Source organism: Microcaecilia unicolor, chromosome 7 (genome assembly GCF_901765095.1).
Source record: "Microcaecilia unicolor chromosome 7, aMicUni1.1, whole genome shotgun sequence".
Classification (NCBI taxonomy): domain Eukaryota; kingdom Metazoa; phylum Chordata; class Amphibia; order Gymnophiona; family Siphonopidae; genus Microcaecilia; species Microcaecilia unicolor.
The window spans coordinates 193714136-193736307 of record NC_044037.1 but is presented as its reverse complement, the minus strand read 5'-3'; the positions used below and the strand labels follow the sequence as shown (position 1 = coordinate 193736307).

Sequence of the window (22172 nt, the reverse complement as noted above, 5' to 3'; positions counted from 1 at the left end):
TAGAGCTGAGGCATCACTCCTGACCTTAGGAAACCCTAGATCACCAGGGCTAACAAAAGTAGGTCTGGGGGAACTAGAGGGGGTGGGGTAGTAAGGACCTGGTCAGGGGCTTCTTTTTTTGAAGATGGATGGGGACACCAAGAATACCTCAGGCTGCTACCCGAAGTTAACTGGGCGCCCGTCAATATTCAGACCAGTGACCAGTTAGCCTCTTTGCTGTCCTAACTTTAGCCGTTTACTTAACCAGTTAGTATTCCGAATATCACTACTAACCAGTTAAATACTGGCTCCACCCAAGCTCTGCCCCAGTACTAACAGTGCAGGGGCGGTTAGTGCTGATATTCAGCAACACTGACCAGTTAAGCACTACTGAATATGAACAGATAGGCAGGCCTAAGTGATTTAACCGGTTAAATCACTTTGAATATTGGGTACATTCTTTACTGAACAAAGGTCCCATGTTTTCCCCCCTTACATATTCCTTTCAAAGGGACCGAATCTCACTCATGCATCAGATATGCAGTTTTTTTCACACCATATATATTTTTAATAGAGTTCCAATAGATACTGAAAAACTACTACATATATATGTGTGTATATTTCTGTACATATGTATTTATTTATTTTTCCTTAACAATGAAATAGCAGGGTTGTGTTTTTGGTTGGTTTCTTTTTTTTTTAAGCTCAGCAATCAAATAGCAGTACTGTCAGTTTATGTTTCAACGTTTTTATTGATGACGAGATAAATATGGTATAACAGATACCAGAAAGTAGAAAACTTCAACAGTACAGTGAAACTTCACAGGTAAGTATTAATCAGACCATCATCAAATTTTTATATACTTCCCTCCCCCCCCCAACCCTCTCTTCCACCCTCCCTCTCCCCTTACTTCTATGGGTGTCAACCAATATTAGGGATAGTGGGTTTAAACATTCAGACTATGTGTACTGCCTAGGTAACTTACAATAGATTAAGGAGCAAGCTTCGCCCCCGTGGACTAAGTCCTTGAGTACTGTCAGTTTAATATGAAGTTATATCAATCCTTGAGTACTGTCAGTTTAATATGAAGTTATACCAATTCTAGCAAATACAACCTATCTTTTTTTGGATGGTGAAGGAATTTTAATTTTCTGACCCCTTACATTTTCACTACTTTCTGGGGATTAGTCATTCAATTTTCCTTAAATCTTTGGGCTATGGAAACATATTGATACATTTACAGTACCTCAAAGAAAGTGTTCCTTATTAAATGGCTATTCAGTTAAGAATCATACTATCACTTATTCTAACCAATTCTAATCAAGGATTCATCAGAAGAATGTTCAGATTAGTGTATCTAACCAAACCAAAATGGTACTAACAACATAAAACCTGATGTTGTTTATTTACATCTATATTGGTACAGGACCATAGGTACAGATATAAATCTTAGCTGCTGATTAATGCAAGGATGTTATTACATTGCCTGACCTGCTGAGAAAGCTACAGAACATGAGACCCCATTAAATGCATACTTTGTGATACTGGATACTGCTAGTAATTTCTTGGCATGTTTCAAATTAACCAATTATTGTATGGAGTACAGAATTTCTAAACAAAATAATTTCACAAAAGGGATATTTAAAACAAATCTGATGATGCAAATCTTGTGTACTAGCTTATTTTTAGGAACATCAAGTTTATGTTGAAAAAAATGTATTCTACATTTTTCTAATTGTCTTTAATTCACATTTCTTCCTTCTAATCCACCCCAACAGAACAAGATTTAAAGAAAGAGATAATATTACATTTCTAACCCTTGGTTATACACAGATATCAAGCTAAAAATACATTTCCACACATGTATATTTTCTAGGTTGCATAAACCCGGTGTCTCTGAAATGCCAAGTCAGAATCTGACTCTAGTCAGCATGACGACACTGGATAAACTCCCCCAGTGAAAGGGACATTATTACATAGAGACCATCTTAGGTTTGGCTTGAGTTAGCCAAATATATTTATTTATTACATTTGTATCCCACATTTTCCCACCTTTTTGTCACTAGTGTTGTCTTCTTCAGCAAGCAATGTGAATAGAGCAGAGCTCACTTCTCCAGTCAATAACAGTTTGAAGCAGAAATGAAGCTGTAAACTCTACAGATTTAAGAATGAGAGTTCTGTAAATGTAAACGAACAAACAGGAATATGTGTGCAGCACATACAGTACTGTACTGCATAAAACTCAATGTGCACAAGAATCTTACCATGGTTCGCTTGCTGTAAAGAAAAGGGGATCCACAAAGCAGAGGAATGTGAGACACTACAGACACAAAACCAGCAGGAGAAGTTGTCACAAATCACCTAGCCACCCGCCTGGGGTTACACCATGGCCACTTAGAGGGTTTATCCCCAGCACAGCTCAGGTCCGCCTGCACCTGTCACTTGTGCTCTACACTAGCACCCTTCTCTGACTGACTGGGTCACAACCGCCTTTGGGCATGTCTACCGCTCTCAGATTATCCCCCGTGATTTCTAGGTTACTAGAACCACACTCCCAGTGGTCCCACATTTCCCAGAATGCTCTCACTGACCCAACACACAAACCACCAGGATTCTTTTATCAGTCCAGACAGAGAGGCAATAAACTAAATATTGTTTATTGTCTTTTTTTTTTTTAATCTAACCGTTCAGTTCCCTAATAGGACAAAATTAAAACAAGAAAATATCTAATACATTTTACAGGCTTAAAACACACTGTTTCTTCACAGAAGTAGTGTAATCAACACAACAATTCCAAAGCAAAACAGGAGAACGGCGTAGTAGCAAAATTGCTGCTTCTCGATTCACTCTTCTTAGGAAGATCAACATATTATTGGCAATCAAGTCTTTTTAAAGATTGTGATTGTTACATTGATTTATGTGCATTTTACTGTATATTTACGCTACATTTATTTATAAAGACTCCTGTAGCAAGTTCCTTGGCCAAAACACGGTGCTGTATTGAGTCTTTTAAAGAATAAAGTCTCCTTTTGTTACTACACTGTTCTCTCGTTTTGCTTTGGAAGTGTCATATTGGCTACACTACTCCTCTTGCTCCTTTGCTGTAAAAGCACAGTCTCAGATCAAAAATGGTTCCCTGGCAGGAAAAGGAGGCTCTCGGGTTACATAGTGCAGTGTGTCAGGTCCAAAAATTGCTGTTATGCTTTAAAAGCAAGTCTCAGCTCAAAACGTCTTTAAATGTTCACTTTCTTTAGCACTTCCTTTACCATCAACCAGTGCTCAAACATGGTTCACTTGCTGCAAAAGCACAGTCTCAGATCAAAAGTGGCTCCCTGGCAGGAAAAGCAGGCTCTCGGGTCAAATACTGTAGTGCAGCTCAAACATTTTAACAGTTCCCTCACTGCAAAAATGGGGTCCCAGGTCCAAAAATTAATGCATAGAAGAACGGTCTCAAATCAAAAATTATTTCATAGAAGCATGTTCCTTAGCGTCAGCAGCAGATGAATCCAGATACTTGTGGATTCTGATCATCTACCAGCAGGTGGCAATAGACAGAACTGGACTGCAATGTTTTATAGGATGGAATGCTCCTTGGCCAGTCAGTATTCTCTATCTCCAGCAGATGGACAGTTTTTCTCAAGCTCCTGGTTTCATCGAGGATCGGCTCCTGTTCTGGGTCTCCTAGTTCAGTGTATTAGCTATGCAGTGCCAACTTTAGGGGGTACACCTAGCAATGTCAGGTCCCTCCTCCACCTGTCTCCACTTCTCCAGCCGTTATCCCGTCTCCTTCCTCACAGCTGTATAAAAATTTAAAAAAAAAAAAAACAACTTGGGAGAGACCTGGCACTTTTCTAGCCTTTTCACTGAGGCTGTGGTTATATCTTGGGAGAAAGTATGGGTGCTGCGTCAGGCGGCTGGATGGTTCCCTAACAGCAGGAAGCGTCATGAGGGGGCAAATTAAAATCTTGACTCCAAGTGTCTGGAGCAGGTTTGCCCTCTGTTTGGCACTTCTGCAGTTGGGGCCTTGTTCCTGTGTCTCCTGGCCTTTATGGAGGCCATGGGAGTAGGGGCTTCGCCATGTGGCCTGTTTGGGATTTTTTCCAGCTCAAGAGTTTTCAGGTTCACCTGTCTCTCCTGGTCTCCAGGGTAACCATGGCACCTCAGGACCACCATGGTGGGATTTTATTTTTCTCCCGGTGCAGTGCTTTGAGCTGGCTTGCAACCTGCTTCACTGGTTTGGGCAATACACTACAATGCTATAGGTGGGTTGTGTAGGTCTGCCTCAGCAGCTCTGCTCTCTGGGGTTGTTCTTATGATTAGCGTAGCCAGCTGAGTCAGTACAGATATCTACAAGTTACTGCTTCAGGTGACACTGCAGCGGGCCCTCAATAGCATACAATGGTCACGCAGCCATAGTCTATCCACTATCTTGTTCTGTCTCTCTGCCACACTAGTAGCTTGCATGCACAGCTAAGTCAGTCAGTTCTAGTGCATAGCCACTCCAACCAATTCTTGCTACTCTTGGTATGAAGATGGCACTGGCTGCAGTATTGGACAATTCTGGAGAAGTGTATGTATGTGTGTGTGTGTGTATTGTTTGTGAGGGGTATGATGTGTATTTGTAGTGTGTGTGTGTGTATGTATGTACTGTCTGTGGATAGGTGTGTGTTTATTGTCTGTGAGTGTGTGGTCTGTGGTTGGTTGTGTGTGTATTGTCTGTGGTATTTTGTAGTGTGTGCGTATTGTTTGTGGGGTAGGTGTGTGTTTGTATATGCACTGTTTGTAGGGGTATGTACATGTGTGTATTACTTGGGGGGGATATTGTTTATGTGAGGTATATGTGTGTGTGTGTATGTATTGCTTGCATGTGTGCCTGTGTGTATATATTGTGTAGGGGGTATGTGGGGTGTATGTGCCGGCTCGCAAGAGCCAGTTGTTAAATTTTTAAAGTTCTTGCGTGCCGGTTGTTGTGGCAGGCGAGCCGGCTCCCAGGGGTGGCGCAACCCGGCGGTAAGTGAGGTAACATAGTAACATAGTAGATGACGGCAGAAAAAGACCTGCACGGTCCATCCAGCCTGCCCAACAAGATAACTCATATGTGCTACTTTACCTTGATTTGTATCTGCCTTTTTCAGGGCACAGACCGTATAAGTCTGCCCAGCACTAGCCCCGCCTCCTAATCACCAGCCCCTTGATTTGTAAGCATGACAGGAGGGCGCCACAAGCCATGCTTACCTCATCCCCCACCGTTCTGGGGGGTTTAAATTATTGATACCTCCATCGCAGCAGCCGCAGTTAAAGCCCGTCTCTAGCCTTCCCTTCGTTCCCATCTGTGTCCCGCCTTCTTCTGACGTCATTTCCACTTTCCGTGAGGGCGAGACACTGACAGGAAACGAAGGGAAGGCTAGAGACGGGCTTTCACTGCAGCTGCTGCGATGGAGGCAGGGGAGCGAGAATTGTTGGGTGGGTATGGATGGCTGAAGGGGGGGCAGGGGAGCGAGGAGAATCGCTGGGTGGGTATGGATGGCTGGAGGGGGGCAGGGGAGAGAAGAGAATCGCTGGGTGGGTATGGATGGCTGGCGGGGGGGCAGGGGAGAGAGGAGAATCGCTGGGTGGGTGTGGATGGCTAGAGGGGGGGGCAAGGGAGCAAAGAGAATCGCTGGGTGGGTATGGATGGCTGGAGGGGGGGGCAGGGTAGCGAACAGAATCGCTGTGTGGGTATGGATGACTGGAGGGGGGCAGGGGAGAGGAGTTACTGGACATGGATGGAGGAGAGGAAAAGGAGAGAGAAGAAATGCTAGACATGGATGGAGGGGAGGGAAGAGTGAGGAAGGAGATGAGATGAGGGAAAAGGAAGAGAGGAGAAAAACTGCACATGGATGAAGAAAATAGGCAGAAGCTGGATCCACTGGACAGTCAAGTCTGCGGAGGACCCAGCTTTTATTTACAGATGTAGGACAAGAAATGAAGAAGAAAGGCGGAAAGTAAAGAAATAAATGGAAAGGAAGCCCTGGAAACGGAGTTAAGAGGACAGATAGCAGCAGAATCGGATAGTTGGCCAGCATGATTAGAAAAACAAAGTCACCAGACAACAAAGGTAGAAAAAATCATTTTATTTTCATTATAGTGTTTGGAATATGTCCACTTTGAGAATCAGATGCTCAACATTAAAAGTTTATATTTATTTACTTATTTATGGCATTTTATCCCACATTAAACATGAATTGATTGGAATCTGGGATCATTAATTTTTTTTTCCTGGAGTAATGCATTGCCCCCCCCCCCCCAGGCTCTCTCCCCGGCTATAGCGAGCTCTGCAATTTGGGGGGCGCAGAGGTGGACGGAGGGCACAGAGGTGGACGGGGGGGGGGGGCAGAGGTGGACCGGGGAGAGAGCCTGTTGTTAAACATTTACTAGCACACCACTGTGTGTATGTATTGTATGCAGGATTATTTGTGTATGGGTGGGGTGTGGTGTATGGGTGTCTTTATTGTTTGTGTGTATTGTTTGCGTATGTGTTATGTATGTGGGTGTCTCTGTGTATTGTTTGTGAGGGATGTGCCTGTCTTTTTACGGACCTTTCTATTTAACCAGAACAAGGTATTAGATCTCTTCCAATTCAAGTTCTCTAAGGTTGGTAATCTTATCCTCTGAAGCATGGAGAGAAGCTCATATCTTCTATTGGCACAGAGATCAAAGTAATAACCCTACAAAAATGACTAATAACCTAAAAACATGCATTATAACTATTGCACTTCTATTCTTATGTTATTTGTAGTCTCTAGGAATAAGGATGTTCAGCTATCAATGAACTGTAATATTTTGAAAATTGTGCTGTAATGTAATATGCACCTTCAATAAAATCAGCACTAGTTCTTTATTCAATATGCTTTCAAGGAACAGAGTGATGAAAGAAGAAAAACAATACCCCTAATCTAACCATACTGGCAAGGAAACTAATATCAGTATTCAAAGAATTTCTGGGCAAGAAACCTTCAGAAAATGGCTTAGCCACCCTCTTATCCAAGGCAAAAACATAGTACAGGAAAGGTTAACCTTCCAAAACTATTAGTAACAACATATGTTATTGATGAAAAATACAAATATAGTCCTGAAGAGAGAAAAAAAGTTTTTATCCTTGTATATTAAGAACTACAGACCCAAGAAAACTGCTATCACATTTTGCCTGACAGGTCACAACTGCATAAATCTCTCTCACTGTTGCTGATGAAACAAATTTTAACCTCACAGTACCAAAAAGTGAGGCAGTTATTTTTTCTCTGCCCTACAGGACAATATTCTGGCCTAGTATTTATGACGCTGCAAGCACTGGGTCTGCAGTTTTACACTCATTTTCATATGATCCCTGAAAAAACACTGGTATTCAAAGCATCCATTTTGCTTGTATTACATTCACTTATTCTGGGAACTATAAAAACAAAATACCTGTATAAATTAGTTCAAGTCAGGGTATATTTCTGGCACAGAGAAAACATGGTTTACATTCTTAAGGTTCCTCGGCTGAAGCACAACTCATTGGCGACCTCTTGGGTTCAAATTCATTTTTGTTCTGAAAGGACTGTAATATTCAATAGTTAATTTCATGGTTGGTCTTCCTAATCCAGAACGAAAGGAATACCAACCATGATCATTAATGAGCAAAAGCCACAATACTAGGGCAAATATTGAAACTCTGCAATTCACGTACAACATTTGATATTTTCTCTATTAAGTATACGGATCTGTTCTCTGGTGGTGTTTCTTTAATATTTCCCTTAGAATTAAAATAACAGAGGAACAGCAGAAAGAGGGCAATTTTGTAATAAACTGCCTATGTATGGAACTCAAAAAAGGCACTTAATTTTAACCCTATTTTATGAAGTCAATGCAGGTGTTGTGCCTGTATAAATATCTAACAAAAACAGCTCCAATCATGTACAAATGTCCACGCACAAATTTATACCTGCTCTAAAAAAGGTGTAAATGGGTAAATGTAGATCACAGTTCTGCCCCAACTCCAACCAAATTACGTCCATAGGAATGCCTACATGCTAACTGCGTAAAATAACTGTGGAGGAGTAGCCTAATGGTTAGTGCAGTGGGCTGAGAACTTAGGGAACTGGGTTTAATTCCCACCGCAGCTTCTTGTGACTGTGGGCAAGTCACTTAATACTCCATTGCCCCAGGTACAAACTTAAATTGTAAGCCCATTAAATACAGAGAAATTACCTACATAATGAATGTAAACCACTTTGACTGTACCACAAAAAGGCTGTATATCAAATCAATGACCCTTTACCTCCCCTTTGATGTACCTAAGGGGTAATTCCATAAAGTGAAGTTACTTATCTGTAGCACGTGTTCTCCAAGGACATAAAGGGGCATTTTCAAAAGAACATCCAAGTCAGAACTGGGACGTCCTACTCATAATGTCCAAAAAAAACCTCCCTCCATCTCACAGTCATTTTTGAACAGAAAAAAATATGAGGACGTTATTGCACTGAAAATGTCCAAAATAAAAAGCCACTTTCCAAAATGAAACATCCAAAATATGAACGTCAAAAAAGTAGTAAAAACGTGTCTGTATGGCAACTTTTGAACAAAAATGGCAACAAAAACATCCCTGTAGAGCAGAGGGGCAGTCTAGTGATCAATGCAGTGGACTTTAAACAACAGTACCCAGGTAAAAATCCCACCTTAATTCCTTTATATGTTATTGTGAGCCCTCTAGGAACAGATAAAAACCAACTGTACCTAAAGGTACAGCACTACATTAGTCTTATAATTTCAGGTGCAGTAGGTATTTCTATTTTTCAGGAGGGCTCACACATTTGTAAAGAAACAAAGGTTAAGTGGGAGTTACACCTAGATCTCACTATTCAAAGTCCACTGCACTGACCATTAGGCTACTCCTTACACTTGCTTGCTGCCCTATTAGGAATGACCATAATACCTGGAGCTGTTATAGAGCCTAGTATTCACTGTCACTTCTTGGGGGTGGGAAGAGGTCAGTAAACACTGGGAGATTAAGGAGGGGTCATGCCTTCATCCCTCCAGTGGTCAACTGCTCAGTCGGGCCACCTTTCTGTACCCTAGAAGCAATTCCCAATGCTCTCAATAGGCAGTTTTCTAACTGTTGACAGTAACCTTTCCAGACAATTTTTAGAACTTACTGGGCCATCTTGCTGCAAAAGAAAATTCAGCCTCCCCTCTATCAGAAAATCAATCCTTGGAATGGTTTCAGGGATTGAAGTAATGCTCTGCTGGAAACAGTTAAAACGCCAACTCTGGTTTTGGCTATGTTTCACGCTGGGCTTCCTGGACCCTCGGCTGTCTTGTGCAAGAGCAAGGTCCCTGAGTTGTTTGGGATGTGCGACAGAAAGGAGGATATCTATACCTATAAGAGTAGTAGGACCTTCTTTGCCCTCCTTTATAAAGCCTCCTAGAAGAGGAGACCCGATCAGAAGTGGGCCTGAGGAGAATCTTAGTGTCTGAGTGCTGTTTGATGCACCTTATCTCCAAAGAGATTCACTCTACAGCATGGTACATCAGCAAGCTTCTCCAGCACTTCTGGCTTGAGGTCTGAGGCTTGCAACCATGTGATTCTGTGGGTGCCAATCCCACTCTGAGGCTCTTAATGTCATATTGAAAATATCAGATCGCAAGGACACACTCCTTCCCCCTAGCTAGTAACTCACTGAGTGAATCAGCTTTCTCTTGGGGCAGTGTGACCACATACTGCTCTACAGTATGCATGATGTTCTTCAAAAGCATGCCCATGAAGAGCTGGTATGATGCTATGTGGGGCATGGGCATAGCATTCTGAAATAATTTGTTCCCAAAAGACTTAAAGGTCCTTATTTCTGTTCCTGGGGCCACCGAGGAGTGAGTCTTTATACTCTTTTGAGAGTGAATTTGGCCACCATGGAATGATGAGGTAGCTGTAACTTCCTGAACCCTGCACCCTTATGAACTAAGTTCAACCTTTTTATTCACAGGAAGTACAGAGAGAGACGGATGTCCCACATTCTAATCTAATGTCCTTCAAGATTCAGTGAATGGGCACTGCCACAGTACTCAGCGGAGGGTTAAGAGGAAGAAGGAATTGGAGTATTCCAAATGCTTCTGCCCTCTGCCTCGAGTTTCTCATCCATCTCTAAAGGTCCCTGACAAACTTAGTGAATGAGAACTCCTCTTCTGGAGATTTAAGTCTCTCATGTAGTGAGGAGGGAATAAAGAAGACCAATGGCCCCCCTCCTCCAAGAAGACCTTTGGTTCTTCTTCAGATGACCAGGAGCACTCTGAATTAGACTCAAAGAAGTACTCCGTTGGAGACACTTCAGTCTATGCTTGCCTCAAACAACAGATTTCTTGGTCAGGTCTGGGCAAGGACATTGAGGTACTGAGGATACAATACATCAAGGAAGCTTCCTCTCCCAATGCACTGGAGATTGACACCAGCACAGCTGGTATCGAGTCCGAACCCCTTTGGGGCAACAGTGTTGATATGTATCTCCTGCAGGCAGCAAATGGGCCTTAAAAATTGGTTGAAACTGTTCAGGCCTCAGCATCAATGCCATCAAAGCAGCAGCATATCCATGTTATGCATGTGGGTAAGAGGAACCCGAATTATAGCTACGTCTTGCAAGGTTCCACGTTAGGAGTTACGGATCAAGAAAGGGATCTGGGTGTCGTCGTCGATGATACGCTGAAACCTTCTGCTCAGTGTGCTGCTGCGGCTAGGAAAGCGAATAGAATGTTGGGTGTTATTAGGAAGGGTATGGAGTCCAGGTGTGCGGATGTTATAATGCCGTTGTATCGCTCCATGGTGCGACCGCACCTGGAGTATTGTGTTCAGTACTGGTCTCCGTATCTCAAAAAAGATATAGTAGAATTGGAAAAGGTACAGCGAAGGGCGACGAAAATGATAGTGGGGATGGGACGACTTTCCTATGAAGAGAGGCTGAGAAGGCTAGGGCTTTTCAGCTTGGAGAAGAGATGGCTGAGGGGAGATATGATAGAAGTGTATAAAATAATGAGTGGAATGGATCGGGTGGATGTGAAGCGACTGTTCACGCTATCCAAAAATACTAGGACTAGAGGGCATGAGTTGAAGCTACAGTGTGGTAAATTTAAAACGAATCGGAGAAAATTTTTCTTCACCCAACGTGTAATTAGACTCTGGAATTCGTTGCCGGAGAGCGTGGTACGGGCGGTTAGCTTGACGGAGTTTAAAAAGGGGTTAGATAGATTCCTAAAGGACAAGTCCATAGACCGCTATTAAATGGACTTGGAAAAATTCCGCATTTTTAGGTATAACTTGTCTGGAATGTTTTTACGTTTGGGGAGCGTGCCAGGTGCCCTTGACCTGGATTGGCCACTGTCGGTGACAGGATGCTGGGCTAGATGGACCTTTGGTCTTTCCCAGTATGGCACTACTTATGTACTTATGTACTTATCCTTGAACTTCAAGAGATGCACCTCGAAGGCTGACATCAACAAACACAGGGGCATTATGGCTGGAGTGGCCAAGTTCTCCTGAGTTACCAGGGGTCAATGGAAAGATTGGACTTGGCTCTATGGAGGCTGTCACACTCTTTCCAATGTCCTGGAGGATGAAGGATCCTATAGCTGGGGGTGCTTTGAGGACACCAGTGTTCTCGATGCCTTGGTGCTCTTGGCACCACACTCCACAGGAGCTTGAAGTCGGTGCACTTCAGCCTCTGCCTGATGTTTGGAATCTTTGTACCTTGGTGCTGAAGAGGAGAGGACGAATCCTTCCTCTTCTTCTAGAGGGGACTAAAGGATGATCCTCGATAGCCTCTATTGCCATTTGAAGTCAAGGATAATTGAAACACTCTCAATGTCAATGCATTCCCAGTGTTCAATACAACTCTGAAAGCCATGGAGACTCATACTTCTGATGCCAAAGTCGACAGACAGCTCTGAAAATCATGGAGACTCATAATTTTGATGCCAAATTTGACGGACTGGAATAGTAGGTGCCAAAAATTCATTTTTGCTGTTTCTCTTGACTGTAAATATCTCTCTGTCATTTATAAACACAGAAGATATTGAGAGTGATCATATTTGGGTCCCAAGCATTGTAGGAACCAGTTATGCATATGGTCCTGCTGTATCAAGAACGCTCCTTAAAGCCACTGGGAACCTTTTTTGGGGGTGGGACATGTCCAGAAAAATAGCTACAGCAAAATCAAATGATGATGAAAAGTACCCGATCAAGTGCCCTAGGCCTACCGACAGGAGAGGCCCAACAGAAAAGGAAATTTACAAATGCCCCAAAACCCCTAAGGCAAATACAGGGGTAAACAAATTCCACAGGACAGCTACAGGACTTACATAATTGGGAATATTAAAGACTTGTAAAAAAATAATGCATCCGTTATGTTCCAAGGAAATATGGCGACTGGCTAGCTGCATTTTTTTTTTGTCTGAAAACCTTTTACCCGCTGCCGTAAAAGTGGACCTCAGTGTAAATCCAAGAACTGATGCTACCGCAGGCCCCCATTCACTACAGCTTGGTAATAGGGGCTCTGAATTTGTAGAATGCCTTTGTTACCCCTGAGGCTAGCTGCACCTCTAAATCACACTCTTTAATCCTAATTCTTTATTCTATCATTTAAGGCACATTACAAACCTATTTTCAACATCCAGTGGCTAGCCAGGAAGACTGCCTTCCCAAGGCATAAAATCAAAATCTATTTTTATGCTTTCCAACCCAAGGAATTACATAATGGTCAATAATGTCGGTCGCCTGTCTGGAGATAAAATAACTTCAAAAAAACATAGCAGAACAGAACCAAATTTGGCATTGGAAAAATCTAATGAAAAGACAAGTATAAAATGGGCTAGAAATAGCCAGAGTGCTTATTTCTCTGTAGCCCTAGGTTCTAGGTTTTGCAGAATAGAAATTGACACATTGAAACAGAGCAGTTAGTGAATTGCTCCTTTCAAGCTGTCTCTCTTCTCTTCTGTCTTGGAGTGGAGGAGTAGCCTAGTGGTTAGTGCAGTGGACTTTGATACTGGGGAACTTTGATTCCCACTGCAGCTCCTTGTGACTCTGGGCAAGTCATTTAACCCTCCATTGCCTCTGGTACAAAATAAGTACCTGAATATATGTAAACCGTTTTTAATGTAGTTGCAAAAACCTCAGAAAGGTGGTCTATCAAGTCCCATTTCCCTTCCCCTTTCCCAGTCACAGACAAACACACACATACAGAGGGACTGGAAATAATTTCATGCAACATGCTTTCCACACAAGGAGGTTACACTGAGAGAGGGGATGTCATGAGGTTATCTATACCATTATAGGCCTTATTCTATAAAGGCTATGCTCTTGAATTTAGGAACGTAATTTATGCTCCTAAATGTATGAGTGTAATAGGTCCTAAATTAGGAGCACACATTTAGGAGAATAACCTTTATAGAATAAGGCCGTATGGGGGTAGAAGCCAATAGGCAGATCTTACCGCCATTTTAGCTCACCCAAAACAATAGCAAACGCTATTGAAAACAATAGTAAGAGATTATTAGAAACTAGGAAAAAATGCCCGTTTCTGAGCGCAATGAAACGGGCACTAGCAAGGGGCCCCCTCCCTCCGTCCCTCCGAGCTACTTGCCTTGTTCGCTGTGGCGTTTCCGTTTCGGCCCTCGAGTGTCATAGCTCCGCCCTCGACGTCATGACGTTTTGACGCGAGGGCGGTGCAGACACTCCAGTGCACACCGGATATCTCGAGCGCCTCAACTTCCGTGGAGGCTTCAGAACGTTGGGGTTGCCTTTTATATAGAGAGAGAAGGAACTGCCTAAGAGTGGTCCAACCTGTAAAAAATCTAAAGCAGTTCCAGTTGGATAGGCAGTGCCTTAAAAAGTGGGAGGATAAAAGATTTTTTTCTTACACACTTATTTGACAGCTTGTTTATTTGACAGCTTCCCAGATCTAGATATATATCATGATATAAAATTCAATATCACTTTCCATGGCGTCCCACTGATCAATCCAGAGACTTGTGGGTTCTGTCCCTCTACCAGCAGGTGGAGATAGAGAACCTCCAAGGTTTGCTATATGTGGACCTGTGCAGCCAGCTGAACCTCAGTATTCTATCTAGCAGGTGGAGGGACATCTCTGTGCAGCTCTGGTTTGATCTGGCCACTGGTGTCCTTTGGGCCTAGTTTAGCACAGACAGGGGTTGAGTGGCTGTTTGCAACTTGTGGTGTACACCTGGTGGTGTCAGGTCCCTCCTGGTCTCCCCCTACCTTTCCTCCGTCGCCTGGGGCTGTTGGCCTGATCGGGTGTTTCCTTTCTCCTGACTAAAAAAAAGAAATGGTAAGAGACTTTTGTTTTTGTTTAATCATACTGAGGAACTAGACGTTCTGCCGAGTCAGTTTTGGGGCAAGCGTTTGTGGAGCATGTTAGTGCCTTCTGAGGCGGCTAAGCGCTGCTCCCGGAGTGGGAGCCGGAGAGCAGAATCGGGGGAGTATGAGTTCTGCTGCCGTCAGCCCACAGCGGGTGTTCAGCGTGATGGGGCTTCCCCTCAGGTGTCCAGTGAGTCAGAAATGCAGGGGATAGTTTCAGCGGTTTCCTCAGGGCAGTTAGTGCAGTGTGCGTTGGCGGGCGCCATTTTTTCCTCTCAGGAGCAACCCACTCCGCACATGGTGGCTGATAGACAAGAGGCGCAGCATGCTTCTGTGGCACAGGCTCCGATGGAGGGAAGCGATGTGCAGAGAGCAGGGGAGTCCCTTGCAGTTCCTTTTTCCCCAGATTTTGTATTATTAATGCACAATGCCTTTCTTTTAAAGAAGTCAGGAGCTTCTCTTCAGGCAGCCCTGTCTCTTCCTCAACAAACTTCGGTTGCTGCAGCCTCTCAGTCTTTCCTGCCAAAATGTCCCCGGGTGAAGATTTTGGATCCCAAGGAGCTATATGACACAGATGGCCCGGTTTTCTCTCTGAGCTCTCCCTCAGAATCTTTGGATTTGGCAGGAGGTCACCCTGCCCTCTGAGGAGGGGGTGATCCGACGGCTTCCCGCCTTTTTCGCAGGGAAGAGCTTCCCTCCCTGACTGTTAGGGCTTTTGAGGTTTTGGTCATTTCCCCCCTGATTCGTCAGGGGGAACAGGTCTGGTGCGCCCTCTATTATGTCTGGCACCAAACACCCACCTCATACCTTTCATGTGCATGAGGCCATGAAGATCCTTATTTCAGCATAGTGGGATACGCCGGACAGTGGGTTTAAGGTTGCTTAGAGCTGTGTCGCGTCTTTACACGCTACCTGATCCTGACTTAGACTTGCTGAAGGTCGATACGGTGGATTCCTTAATCACAGCGGTCACTAAGAAAACCACTCTGCCTGTGGAGGGTGGCATGGTGCTCAAGGACCCTCAGGATTGTAAGTTGGAGACTTGCTTGAAGCTGTCCTTGAAGTAGCAGCCCTTTCCCTGCAGGCCTCAGTCTGTGGCTCCTATGTGGCGCAGGCATGCTTATTGTGGGTACAGAAAGCCTCCTCTCCAGAAGATCTCGTGGCTGTTTTGCTGGCCTTGGAGTCCGGTTTAACCTTCCTTGTGGATCTTCTTTATGATCTTTTGAGGACTTCGGCGAAGGTTTCCCTAGTAGTCACTGTGCGTCGCTGGCTGGTTGCAGCATTGGGCTGAAGACGTAGCCTCTATGTCACGTTTAGCAAGACTTTCTTTTGGGGGGAAAGCTTTTGTGTGGGACAGACTTAGAACAGATTGTGAAGGACCTCGGTGACTCTAAGGGCCAGCGCCTCCCGGAGGAAAGGTCCAAGTTTGTACGACCGGCAAGACCTCTCTTTTCAGAGAGCAAGGTCTTCTCAGACGCCTCAGCCCTTTCGAGGTGACAGGCGGGCCTTCCTTTCTGGTAACAGAAACCAGCCCGCAGCCAGGTCCGTTGGGCAGAGACTCATCTCTCTTTCTTGACAGCGGCTCATATAGCGGGGTCACAGAATGTGCAAGCGGACTTCCTCAGTCACCAACAGTTGGAGCAGAGGGAGTGGACGCTCTCCCCCTTGGCCTTCGATCAGATAACTGCCCATTGGGGGATGCCAGAGATGGACTGACTGTACATTTGTCCTTTAAATTGTAAGCTCCTTGAGCAGGGACTGTCCTTCTATGTTATATTGTACAGCGCTGCGCAACCCTAGTAGCGCTTTAGAAATGTTAAGTAGTAGTAGTATGGACTTAATGGCCACCGCATTCAATGTGAAGGTTCCCCGTTTCTTCAGCAGGGGACGAGAGCTGGGCTCAGAAGGCATCGATGCCCTTCTTCAACCTTGGCCCAGGGGCCTGCTCTATGCCTTTCCCCCGTGGCCTATGGTGGGCAGGTTACTGACTCACATTGCCAGTCATCCCGGTCGACTGATCCTAGTGGCCCCAGATTGGCCCAGACAACCCTGGTACGCAAAAGTGATCAGGCTTCTGTTCGATCGTCCTTTTCTGCTACCGGCGCAGGACAGTCTCCTGCTGCAGGGGTCAGTCACGATGAAGGATCCCTCCCCCTTTGGTCTTATGGCCTGGCCCTTGAAAGGGCGAGGTTGAGAAGAAAAGGGTATATGGATGCTGTTATCGCTACGATGCTGTAGGCTCGGAAAAGATCCACCTCGATAGCTTATGCTAGGGTGTGGCGTACCTTCGATTCATGGTGTGAGAGTTCGGGATTGTCAGCGGCTTCGGCTTCAGTATCGGTTATCCTTGCGTTTCTTCAGGAGGCTGTACAAAAATCACTCTTGTTGAGTTCTCTTAAGGTGCAGGTGGCAGCTCTGGCATGTTTTAGAGGCCGGCTTCAGGGGGCGTCCATCGCCTCCCACCCAGATGTGGTTCATTTCTTCAGGGGCGTAAATCGTTTGCACACTCCTCACTTGCCAGTTCTGCCATCCTGGAACTTTAATCTAGTTCTCAAAGCGCTTCAGTGTCCTCCTTTCGAACCCTTATCGGGGATTACGATTAAGGATCTCACCTTGAAGGCGATTTTCCTAGTAGCCATTACTTCCGCTCAGAGAATTTCAGAGTTGCAGGCACTTTCTTGCAAAGCCCCCTTCCTATGTTTTACGGAGGCAGGGGTATCACTCCATCCATCTATTCCACCCACTGCCACTCAGAGTTGCAGTCATTTACCGCCCCCCTGAGAAATCCCTCCCTTCCTTCCTTACCGACTTCGATGCCTGGCTCTCCGTCTTTCTTGAGCCCTCATCCCCATCCCTCATTCTCGGTGACTTCAACATCCACAATGACAACCCTTCCGATTCGTATGTTTCTCAGTTCCTCACTCTTACCTCCTCCTTCAACCTCCAACTGAGCCCCACCACCCCTACTCACAAATCTGGCCACTGTCTTGATCTCGTCCTCTCTTCTACTTGCTCACCCTCCACTTTCTGCGTTTCACCTCTTCCTCTCTCCGACCACCACCTTATCACATTCACACTTCAGCACCCTCCCCCTCAATCTCGCCCAACACTAACTACTACGTCCAGCAATCTCCAGGCTGTTGACCCCCCACCTTATCCTCTACTATCTCTGATCTCCTCCCTTCCATCTTGTCCTCCACATCCGTTGACAAAGCTGTCTCCACTTACAATGCCACTCTTTCCTCTGCTCTTGACACCCTTGCACCGTCCACCTCCCGGCCACAAGACGTACCAATCCCCAGCCCTGACTGACCCCTTGCACCCGATACCTCCGCTCCTGCGCCCGTTCGGCTGAACGCCTCTGGAGGAAATCTCGCACCCTTACTGACTTCATTCACTTCAAATTCATGCTATCCTCCTTCCAATCCTCCCTATTCCTCGCTAAGCAGGACTACTATATCCAATTGACCAATTCCCTCAGCTCTAACCCTCATCATCTATTCGCCACCCTCAACTCCCTCCTCAAAGTGCCCTCTGCTCCCACCCCCCCTTCACTCTCTCCTCAATCTCTGGCCCACTACTTCCGTGACAAGGTCCAGAAGATCAACCTCAAATTCTCCACTACTCCCTCTCCTCTTCTTCAGCCTATATCTCACTCTGTCATCCAACCTACCCAGGCCTCCTTCTCCTCCTTTCCTATCATCACCGAAGAGGAAATCACCCATCTCCTCTCCTCCTCGAAAGCCACCACTTGTTCCTCTGACCCCATCCCCACTAACCTACTCAACACCATCACTCCTACCATCACCCCCACCATCTGTCATATCCTTAACCTCTCTCTCTCCACTGCATCTGTCCCGGACACCTTCAAGCATGCTGTGGTCACTCCACTCCTCAAAAAACCATCACTTGACCCTACCTGTCCCTCCAACTACCGCCCCATTTCCCTCCTACCCTTCCTCTCCAAGATACTTGAATGCGCCGTTCACAGCCGCTGTATTGATTTTCTCTCCTCTCATGCCATCCTTGATCCGCTTCAATCCGGCTTTCGCCCCCTACACTCAACAGAAACAGCACTATCTAAAGTCTGCAATGACCTATTCCTCGCCAAATCCAAAGGTCACTACTCCATCCTCATCCTCCTCGACCTCTCCGCCGCCTTTGACACTGTCAATCACAACCTACTTCTTGACACACTGTCCTCCCTTGGGTTCCAGGGCTCTGTCCTCTCCTGGTTCTCCTCTTATCTCTCCCATCGTACCTTCAGAGTACCCTCTCATGGTGCGTCCTCCTCCCCTATCCCTCTCTCTGTTGGAGTTCCTCAGGGATCTGTCCTTGGGCCCCTTCTTTTCTCAATCTACACCTCTTCCCTAGGCTCCCTGATTTCTTCTCATGGTTTCCACTATCATCTTTATGCCGACGACACCCAGCTTTATCTCTCCACACCACAAATCACTTCGGATACCCAGGCCAAAGTCTCGGCCTGCTTATCCGACATTGCTGCCTGGATGTCCAACCGCCACCTGAAACTGAATATGTCTAAGACTGAACTTATTGTTTTCCCACCCAAACCCACTTCCCCTCTCCCTTCACTCTCTATCTCAGTTGATAACACCCTCATCGTCCCCGTCTCACCTGCCCGCAACCTCGGTGTCATCTTCAACTCCCCCCTCTCCTTTTCTGCGCACATCCAGCAGATAGCCAAGACCTGTCGCTTCTTCCTCTATAACATTAGCAAAATTCGCCCCTTCCTCTCCGAGCACACCACCCGAACTCTCATCCACTCTCTCATTACCTCTCGCCTTGACTACTGCAACCTACTCCTGACCGGCCTCCCACGTAGCCATCTATCTCCCCTTCAGTCCATCCAGAACTCTGCCGCACGTCTTATCTTCCGCCTTAACCGATATACTCATGTCACCCCTCTCCTCAAGTCACTTTCACTGGCTCCCAATCGGATACCGCATACAGTTCAAGCTTCTCTTACTCACCTACAAATGCACTCGATCTGCGGCCCCTCCGTACCTTACTACCCTCATCTCCCCTTACGTCCCTACCCGTAACCTCCGCTCTCAAGACAAATCCCTCCTTTCAGTACCCTTCTCCACCACCTCCAACTCCAGGCTCCGCCCCTTGTCTCGCCTCACCCCACGCCTGGAACAAACTCCCTGAGCCCATACGCCGTGCCCCCTCCCTACCCATCTTCAAATCAATGCTCAAAGCCCACCTCTTCAATATCGCCTTCGGCACCTAACCACTTCATCTCTTCTCAGGAAAACTTATCTACCCCAACTTGACATTTCGTCCTTTAGATTGTAAGCTCTTCCGAGCAGGGACCGTCCTTAATTGTTAATTTGTACAGCGCTGCGTAACCCTAGTAGCGCTCTAGAAATGTTAAGTAGTAGTAGTAGTAGGTATCGATTAGGAAAGTTCCTTCGTTTTTGCCCAAGATGGTTTCTCGTTTCCACTTAGGGCAGTCCCTGTATTTGCCAGCATTCCGCTGGAAAGATTACCCCGAACAATTCCAGGCTCTTCTCTGCCTCGACGTGAGACGGGCTCTTCTCAGGTATTTGGAGGTGACAAATGAATTTCGTCTTTCTGACCATCTCTTTGTCCTTTTTGGAGGCAGTAAGAAGGGTCATATGGCATCCAAGGACACCATAGCCCGTTGGTTGCGGGAGGCCTTCTCTTCGGCATACGTGGCATTGGGCAAGCAAGCCCCTTTCCAAGTTCATGCTCATTCTACGCAAGCTCAAGCTTCTTCCTATGCAGAATCCCATTTGGTTTCTCTGGAAGATATCTGCAGGGCAGCTATATGGGCTTCGGTCCATACGTCCACTCGTCATTATCGGGTGGATGTGGCAGCTCGTCAAGATGCGGTGTTTGGCTCGTCGGTGATTTCTGCCGGGTTGGGGGTGTCCCGCCCTACTTGAGGACTGCTTGGGTACATCCCACAAGTCTCTGGATTGATCTATGGGATGCCATGGAAGGAAAAATTAATTCTTACCTGACAATTTTCTTTCCATTAGTCCCAACAGATCAATCCAGAGCCCCCCCCCCCCCCCCCCCCCGGTTTTACTGTCTGCGGTTTGTTGCGGTTGGTTAGGTTTTTTTTCGGGTTCCATTGTTCTTAATGTTCCGTCGTTTGATTAAAAAATAAAATAAAATAAATAAATATAGAAGTGGTGGAAGTATATTGGGCAATTGGTCTGACAATGTCAGGAGAGTGTTCTATTGTTTCCATTCCACTGCTTTGGTATCGTTCATACTGAGGTTCAGCTGGCTGCACAGGTCCACATATAGCAAACCTCGGAGGTTCTCTCTATCTCCACCTGCTGGTAGAGGGACACAACCCACAAGTCTCTGGATTGATCTGTTGGGACTAATGGAAAGAAAATTATCAGGTAAGAATTAATTTTTCCAAAACAGTTAAAAAAATTATTGCAGCTGATAGATACAGCAGTAACAAATTCTGTATTTTGTGCTCATTTTTCTACACTGTTCTACAGGATACAATACATGCCCAAATTTAAGTGAGAATATCCTGTTTCCTGATAGGTTCAACTTAACTGTTGTTGTAGGTTCATCTTAACTGTTGTAATCTGCCTTGGAAAGCCTGATGTTACAAAGATGGAATATATTGTAATTAAATGGAAGTAAAATTAAACTTTTCTTTCATTGGGGCACATGGAATCACATCTTCACCTCATCGGTTTTGTAAAAAGTTTACATTTTAAATACACAAATGGATTATTCTGTTTTGAGCATGTTTCAGGGACAAGTGGTTTCATAAGTCAAAATAATAAAAATAAATATTTTGTTTCATGCAGATCTCTCATTTGTTTAAACATAACTAAATGGGCTATAAGCCCCTAATGCGATCCCATTGGTTTTTCTTATATTTTGTTCTTATACTGTGCCAAAACTGAAAACTCTTCTCTCTTCTACCTGGTCGATAATAAAAGGAGCTCACTGTAAACACTATTCACCTAAAAGGTTGTTTTGTGCCTGTACATGATAAATTGTAATATTGAATATATAAGTGTATGTTTGTGTTCTGAGTCATGCATCCAAAGGTTATATAGAGGTGTATTTTCAAAGCACTTAGACTTATAATGTTACATGGTGGCTCATTTTCAAAGCACTTAGATACACAAAATACCGCAGATTAATGTGGTATTTTGTATGTCTAAGTGTTTTGAAAATGAGCTCCATAATCCTTTCAAGAAAGCCAGTTAATCATTTAACTTATTAGTGGAACATAACCACAAAGGCATAGTATGGTTGCATTTTCAACATTGTAATACTAGAGCCCAGCTAAGGAACAAGTTATTTTGAGTTAGTCTTCACTGGACCAAACTTGCTTTCCTTTTGCCATTACCATCCAGCAGGATAGGCAATGCCTTAAAATATGGAGAATAAAGGATTTTTTTATACACATTTATATCCTACATTATCCTAAGCAAACTTGGGTTCAATGCATCTTACATTTGAAAATACAGTGAGACCATATAATAGAATTCATGGGATCAAGTAGATGGATATGTCTGAAACATTTAACAAAGTTGATATTAGCATATATACCCAACTGGGCATTTAAAAGTCTGTCCTTTGATGATGCCATAAATTCAGAAAACACAGCCATAAGTATACACAGTTATTCAAATATTATCAATATCATATGCACACAGGCTTCCATACATACACTACAAAAGTAAACAACAACTTCTACAGAGCATTTGGCAGATGACCTTAAATAAAATTAATAATGACCAGACAGAAGATAACATATTAATAATGCCATGTATTAAATGTAAT

General features: G+C 44.8%; 1 protein-coding gene across 9 annotated transcripts in view; it reads right to left on the bottom strand.

The window, feature by feature from the left end:
* Positions 1–22172, bottom strand: part of PMS1 (PMS1 homolog 1, mismatch repair system component) — a 227822-nt gene that overhangs the window by 139180 nt on the left and 66470 nt on the right. For 6 of the 9 annotated variants that reach the window (XR_003942805.1, XR_003942806.1, XR_003942807.1 and 3 more), the window contains exon 6: positions 2033–2134. The exons of the other annotated variants lie outside the window; for them this stretch is intronic. Coding sequence is in view for 3 of the 6 variants with exons in the window: in XM_030209409.1 (XP_030065269.1) it covers positions 2033–2134 (102 nt within the window). In the remaining 3 variants the exon portion in view is untranslated. The remainder of the gene's footprint in view (positions 1–2032; positions 2135–22172) is intronic. 9 annotated transcript variants of the gene reach the window in all.